A 7,669-nucleotide genomic window follows, 5' to 3' on the forward strand; every position below is an offset into this window, starting at 1 on the left:
AGTCCAAGGAGAGAGATTTAAATCAGGAAGGGAAATCTGAATTGGATTCAGATGATAAGAGCTCAGTGAATGTCTCCATTGAATGAGACAGAGGTTTCCGTTATTAGACCAGGTATATTGGCTTCAGCAATTTGGGAAATTCAGTATCTGAACTGAATGTTTCTTGAACTAACGAACTAGTGAACAAGGACTTCAGCAAGCATTTTTCAAGAGGAATTCTACTGATATTTAAAGTTTCTGCATCAGAGAGATCACACAAGAAAAACAGAACTCAGTGGCCAGTGAATGTAATGTGTCAGGTCTGGGGAGCAAATTTAAGGAGGACAAGTAGGTAGTGCACAGAATGAGGACAAAGAGCCAGCCGTAAGAAGTTCAGCCTGTGAAGTATTGTGTTGCTTGCAAATACCTTTCAGACAAGCTCTTAGAAAACATTAAAGAAAATGAGAGGATTTGGCTGACATCCCAGTGTCCCACAACATTAACTATTTACTAACATCTAGCTTTATTATTGCAGAGGCTGCAAGCACATGGGATTTCCCTAAAGCATTTGCTAATGTAAAATGAATTGTCAGCTTTAGAGAAACAGTCTAAATAAGAGAGCAGCAGACTCCCCTGTGAGAAGATGTCCAGAGCTTTCCTAAGTTTAGTTCAGTTTTTACTTTGTGAATTCAATTATTTTCCCATCTGTTAATGAGTTATTTTCCTTGGAGTTGTTTAAAAACTCCAATAAAAAGACATTATCTCATAACAGTGAAACCAAAAGTAAGCTGACGGCTGTCTAGGAGATCCATGAGAGAGTAAGGGTGAAGTTGTGCTTAGCACTTTGTGCGTGCAGTAGAGGAAGTCACTCAACCTCTCTGAGGCTTTTAAAATGAGGGTAATAGCAGTGACACCTCACCAAGGAGCTGGGAGGGTAAACATGTTAATGCATGTGGTGGAGTCCAATACCACAGTGTGGGGCACCACTGCTAAAACGTCCATATTTTCACTTACAGCAGGTGAGGAGAAAAAAAAACTCCCAGTTTTAAGAATGAGCCAATGACCTACAGCTGCCTTTCCTTCTTAATGTAGGTGTTGCTGAAGCTGTTTTTGAGTCGTTTTGGTTAGAACAGCCTAGGCTCCTTGTGCTTTGCATTCCCTGTTAGCTAGGTACCCCCAAAAGGCTTGCAGGCAGACACCAGGGCAGGTGGACTGACTGGCAGCCACAAAGCTATGCCAGATGCATCCTGGCGCCACGGAGTCTCTGGAGCAAGGCCCACACAGTAACATGAGCTTTTCAGGGCACACAGTGTCACTGGAGGCAATGGGCCCCACCAGGGATCAAGGAGGTCTTCACCTTGACCATAGGTGTAAGTGTCACCAAAAGGTTGTGAACAGGGGGTGATGGCTGATGAGGCTTAGTAGGACTCATAGGATCATCTGTTCCTTGTTGCATGTCTACTCCCATGGTGCAAAGACAATAATGATTTCTGAACAGATGCGTTAGTGGGGAGAGTGGAAGGGTTTGCTGCAAGAGGGAAACACAATAAATACATGCTTATTACTTTTTAAGCGCATCCATATTCTTCATGGTATTGACAGACTCCTCCAGAAGACATTAATTTCATGGTGCATTTTACTAATTATTAACCTCCTTATTCTCCTAAGCCAGATTCTTTGGTTCCAAGCTGCCTGCCAAGAGGCAGCATGGTCCACACTGCTGTGGGCCATTCGCTCCCGTGTCACAACTTTGTGTTATTTTACACCACACCCTTTTGTAATGTCAGTATTCATTTCACGCATTTCACATACCATTTCGGTACATGGGGAGACCAGTGCTTTGCTAGAATGAGTGAATGGGTATTAATTTTATGGTAAGTTGCAAAGAACAGAGAGGAACATTAGATCAAGGATAAAACTAGAAATGGCCTTCTAATACATTCTGTTCTGAGAAAGAGCTATTTTACCAAGTTGTAGTAGTGTTGCCTCAGCTACTATAGTCATTGTTGTGTTGGTCCCATTACTGTTTCTTCATATCAGACTTATCTATTAAAAATCAGCTAATCGTCCCATGTGACATTATTAGTGATGTAATGCCAGCCTTTCTAATTAATATCTGCCAGGGATGGAGGGAAGATTTTGTCATTGTTCTGAAAACACATGCTGACTGCCCAAACACTGACTGGTACCTTCTGAAAACAAACCGACTCACTACTTATACAGGAGAAAATGACCATAAGGAGGAAAAAAAATATATAATAATTCTATAGTCACCTTCTGCTGTCTGTGTAGCAGACAGGGAGAATTAAGAAACAAGACTTTTTAATGCTAGATGAAAAAGGAGAGAAATGGGATAAGGAAAGCTTTTGGTGTCCAGAAACATAAATAACAGATCTTTGAAGTCTGGAAAGGTGTTGTATGTGAGAAAATGAAAGCCCTTTGATGCTCTGTTGACATTAAAAGGGATCTCTGAGGCCTCTGCACTCAGACATATTGCTAAGGAGGTGGCGTGCTCGGCCCCAGTGGACAGGGAGCAGCTGGCATCCCTCGGCGGTGATCTCCTGCGGGCAGCCAGGGCATTGTGGCAGGGAAGGGAGCAGGCGGCTGCAGTGGAGGGACAACCCCAGTGTGGGCAGAAGACTGGAGACTTTACCTGCAAACATAAGAACTTAATACACACAGAAATTTTAAGAATCAGGCAGAAAGCGTGGGGTGGCTAATTTATTTTTAGAAGCTTTTTAAAATTTTATTTCTTTCTTCTGCTCCTGCAAGGGAGATTCCCTGACTGTGCAACTGAAAGCTGAGAATAAATCTGGCTTCATGCAAAAAGCATTATCAGATGCACGGAATAATTACACATGAAATTGCCACTGTAATTGACACAAGTCAGCTGGGGGAGGGAACAAACAGTTCTCTTCTTCACAGCTTGTGTGGTGATTCTAGACAGAAAAGCGACCTTGCAAGATGATAGTATCATTTCAATTGAGACAGACAGATGTGTTAGGCAAACACGTGTTAATTGCTGCAGTTGAAATTCAGAACTCAGCCTGACAAAGCACTGAGTACGTCCACTCCCTATAGTCAAAAGGAAGCACCTTGAAGGTTTGGGCCTTTGCCAGAACAACAGCATTAATTTTGAGTCAACAATTTTGGTTTCCAGACTGTTCCAGACTCCGCTGAAGCAAAAGTGGCATGAGCAGCACCAGCTTCTCCAGCTGTGTGCCAGCAATCTGTCCTGAGCCCCAAGCAAAATCCAGAGCCCGGGGTCCCATGGCATGCGCACCATCGCAAGGCAGGAAAGTGGTCCAAAAGCTGGTGACTCCCCAGCGCCATTTGCTTCAGAAACACCGAGCGTTACGTCTGAGGCTCATTCCTGACTGGGATGCAGACATGTATTCCACCCACGGGGAGTCAGCTCAGACTGTTGGCTGTTGTCCCCATCATGAGCCTCTTCTGTAAGGGCACAGGCCAGTTGCTCTCAGCAGCAGGACTGATAATTTCCTTCACATGAAAAAGCATAAACACATATTTTTCCATATTTTCATAGCAGAGGGGATAGGACTGTTTTTTCACGTCTGCTGTCAAATAAATAATAAAATAATAAAAAGGAGTATAGCATCAAAAAGAGGTCAAAGGGAAATGGCTGAAAAGGGGGATATGGCAGTACCTACATGTACTGCAGGGATACCAGCCACCCTTCAAAACCCAAGTTTGAATTTAGCTCCCTAAATCCTTTCTTCTGACTCCATCTCATGGACACCAAGGTCTCCTGGCTCCACCATCCACTCCTGTAGCCTCCAGAGTGCCCTCAGACATGAAAAGTGTTTGTAGCTCCCATCTCCAGAGGTTTTGAAGTATGAGAATGGAGGTGGAAGAGCATGTGAAATAGAAATGTCCCAAAATTTTGGAAGCAATTACAAAAAAACAGAGAGAGAGAGAGAAAAAAAAAAAAAAAAAAAAAAAAAAAAAAAAAAAAAGAGAGAGAGACAGAAATAAGGCCCCTACAGTCTTCTGCTTTGATTAAAAGAGCTGCTGAGAGAAACTTGACGTTTCAGCTTTGAAATAGGTGGTGGCAGAGAAAGTACCTAAGTGACATGTTTTTAATAACTAACCGTAAGGGGAAAAATATTTTCCCTACTAATATGCAGAGAATCATTTCAAAAAATCTCCCCTTTGGCCAGTGCAACTCGTTGCCAGCAGCTAACAGCGGTGGCATCTGGCGGCGTCTTTCAAGGCATGCCTTTCCCAGCCCTTGCCAGGAAGCCCGCCGTCCCACATGGGAGATGCCTCTCTTCCCTCCAGCATCGCTCCCTCCACCTCTCCCCACACCTCAGCACCGTGTCCGACCTCTCCCCCGCCAGGTTTCGCCAGCGGCGCAGCAGATGCAGCCCACGCAGACGATACAGCCGCCGCAGCCCACCGGAGGCCGCCGGAGGAGGGTGGTGGATGAAGACCCAGATGAAAGGAGGCGGAAATTTCTGGAGAGGAACCGAGCCGCTGCCACGCGCTGCAGACAGAAGAGGAAGGTCTGGGTGATGTCACTGGAAAAGAAAGCAGAAGAACTCACCCAGACAAACATGCAGCTTCAGGTGCGAGCTACTGTCTGCGCCCCCGAGGACACAGAGGCCCTCTTTATGCTCGGTGCTACCCCGGCACAGCCAGCGCAGCGCGGGGCTGCAGGCACAATCAGAGTCGGTTAACGGAGGTGTCTGTGCTTCAATTAGGGGAGTAATTTCATTTTAGCAGGATAAGCCAGGAAAAGCTGTCTTGGGACTTAGAAGCCTTCACTAGACAGAGTTGTATTTATTTTCTTTTCTTGTCACTGCATTTTTTTTTTAATTTTTTTTTATTTTTTTAAGTGCCATTAACTCAGCTGTAAAAGACTTCTTCAGAGCAGGGCATGTAGTTAAGCCCTAACTCCAAGGTGGTGAGATGGGAGTGTAAATAGATGGGAAGGGGATGGATGTAACTATGACAATAAAAGCACGCTGAGGAGGAATGGTGCCCTTCTGATAATGGGCACAGAAGTTAGTTCACATGTCAGCTTATGGCTTCAAGTCTGGAAGCCAAGCTGCCCTCAGAAGGAGTTCTAAAATATTGTCAAGGGTAAACATTACCATAAACCCAGCTACGGGCACTGATTATGTCAGTGCCATTTTTGCCCCTTTCGTACAATGTTGTAGAGTAGTTTCTATGTTCTTGGATTTAAACTTTGCTTAACAGCGCATTTTAGGCTTTGTGGCAAACCCAACTCTCTATTTCTTTTCTAGAACGAGGTCTCCATGCTGAAAAATGAGGTAGCACAGCTGAAACAGTTGTTGTTAACGCATAAAGACTGTCCGATAACAGCCATGCAGAAAGAATCACAAGGATATCTAAGTAAGTAGCTGGTATGTTTGCACTGTCTCCACACCACGCGCAGGAAAACACAGTTTCTAGCTCTTCCCTCCAGAACCCCTTCTTGGCCATATATTATCACTTGAGCCTCTCTTCTCAAACATCATCCGAGCCGTCCCATCTCCTGCCCCTATTTAATCAGCCCTGCTTAAAAACCAAAAAGCCGTGGTTTGCATCCAGCACAGCACCGCTGGTCCCCCCCCCGTCCCTCCACCCTGCACGGCGATGCGCATGGATGGACGCTGGCTCCCATGCGGAGGATCCCCGTTGAACCCAGAGCTCCAGACCTGCAAGAGTCCTCCTGGGCACAGCGCTGCCAGCACATTAAAATAACTCTCCAAAGGAAGGTTGTAAAGGAAAGCATTACAGCCCCCTCCAGCGAAAATGGTACTGTGCTCTGACAGTGGCGCAGACCAGGCTCGGCGCAGGTTTTCAAGGTTTGTTCTTTTTTGACTCTTAACTTGTGTATTTTTTTTTTTAATCGCGCCTAATGGAGACATTGAACTGATTATGTCTAGCTGATGCATTTTACAAGTATGGTAATTTATGGACAAATTCTTTGCTTGGCTCTGGAGTGGCTCAGAAGAGCCTTGGGGTTAATATTTGCTAGATTGCAACATTTTCTTAAAATAGAGCCCTTTTCTATCTCCTCTACATCACTACGCATCTGGCTTTTTAACAGTACTCAAAGAAAAAATATGTAATTGCATTACATGCCTATCAACTGTTGCTTGAATTAGATTTTCTGTGATGCAGTGCACTGCACTGCAATTTTGATTTCTGCTGGAGCGAATAAAGCATTTAAGCATCCCAACACTAGTTTTATAAATCTTAAGATATTGGAATTTTCTCCTGGCATTGGTTTTATAGTCATTAAGGCACTGGAGTTTTTCCAAGGTCCCGGCTCCTGAAGCCAGGTGAATATCAGATCGTTGAACGTGTGTTGTCTCTGTCCCTCACGCCCTGCCCAGGTCCCGAGAGCAGTCCTCCTGCAAGCCCGGTCCCAGCGTGCTCCCAGCAGCAAGTCATCCAGCACAACACCATCACGACCTCCTCCTCTGTCAGCGACGTTGTGGGAAGCTCCACTCTCACCCAGCTCGCCAGCCACAGAACAGACATCAACCCAATCCTTTAAAACTGGTTGATCAGAAACTGCTAGGGGAGTGTGGAAGCGTATCAAAGCATCCTCTGTGCTAAGGACATTTTTGACCGTAACACAAGCCTGGAAGATTCCTCAGTTCTTGAAAGACTCTGGCTTTCATTTTTATAGTTATTAAAATGTCTTTTATACTTAGTTACATAAAAGGGAGTTATGCAATTAATATGCTATCAGCTTGAGAAATGCTTTGGTGCTTTCTCCAGTTTTTTTGGTACCAGTTACTTGTTTATAAACCTAACTGTCTATGTACATAGTCACGTTTCCTTCTCACCAATCTAGCCTGAAGCCTCAGAAATACGGAGTTGTGTTAAACTGCAGCTTGTTAGCCAATGTGAGGCATGAAAAGTATTAAACAGAGTCATATGTAGGTAACTAGGAGTAATTAGGCTATAAATATAGAGAGAGGGCATCTGCTGACAGCATCATAAAAAATGAGTTAGCGTTGTGCTATCACCAGAACCCTGTCTTGTATTCAGAGCCTTTTTCAATGCGGTTACGTAGCTATGTGGCTATCAGAACAAAACCAAGCCCAAATACTGTGCCCTTTTCTCCAGCTTTCCTCCCCACCTCTCTCTCTCACCCTGCCCTTTTTGTCCTTACATTATTCTCACATCTTCCTCCTCCCTTCCCAAGCCCTCTGTCCTTCTCTTTACCAAACTTTTTCCTGCTTTTTTTTCTCTCCAAGACATCCTCACTTCCACCTCTTCCCCTTCTCTCCCCCCACCCCCGGAGAACAGGAATGAACAAGCAAAAACTTCAAGCCCCCTAAAAACCGCCAGCAAGGCTGCTGTTTTCACTAGCTCTTCACCCGCAGCTGGGCTGTGCTGAGCATTTCTTTTTTAAAAAATACAAATGCTCCTGATTTAGTGCTTTTAATAAACAGGGAAAGGCGAAAGCAGTGCAGTCACAGGTGAAGCAGGATTGAGAGCCAGCTGTGTTGACGCTAGGAGCCGTGTAAGTTGCTGAGGTAAATGGCTGTGGCACAGTGCAGGCATAGCAAGTAACACCTGAGAATTACAGCAAGTTGTTGGTTTTTTTTTTTTGCACTGCCAGTCGTTAACATAGTAAATCTGTGTAGTATATAATAATTCAGGAAAGTTCTGTTCCCTAACTTGCTTACATTGTTCTAGCACC

At 44.6% G+C, this 7,669-nt stretch overlaps 1 protein-coding gene across 3 annotated transcripts in view; it reads left to right on the forward strand.

The window, feature by feature from the left end:
- Nucleotides 1-6,784, forward strand: part of CREB5 (cAMP responsive element binding protein 5) — a 255,618-nt gene extending 248,834 nt beyond the window's left edge. For all 3 annotated transcript variants that reach the window (XM_084507652.1, XM_084507651.1, XM_084507653.1), the window contains 3 exons: nucleotides 4,341-4,568; nucleotides 5,250-5,358; nucleotides 6,348-6,784. In XM_084507652.1, the coding sequence (XP_084363778.1) occupies nucleotides 4,341-4,568; nucleotides 5,250-5,358; nucleotides 6,348-6,511 (501 nt within the window). In that variant the 3' untranslated portion in view covers nucleotides 6,512-6,784. The remainder of the gene's footprint in view (nucleotides 1-4,340; nucleotides 4,569-5,249; nucleotides 5,359-6,347) is intronic.
- Nucleotides 6,785-7,669: the final 885 nt, after the last annotated feature.

The sequence above is a fragment of the Aythya ferina genome, assembly GCF_964211825.1.
Source record: "Aythya ferina genome assembly, chromosome: 2".
In the NCBI taxonomy this organism is placed as follows: domain Eukaryota; kingdom Metazoa; phylum Chordata; class Aves; order Anseriformes; family Anatidae; genus Aythya; species Aythya ferina.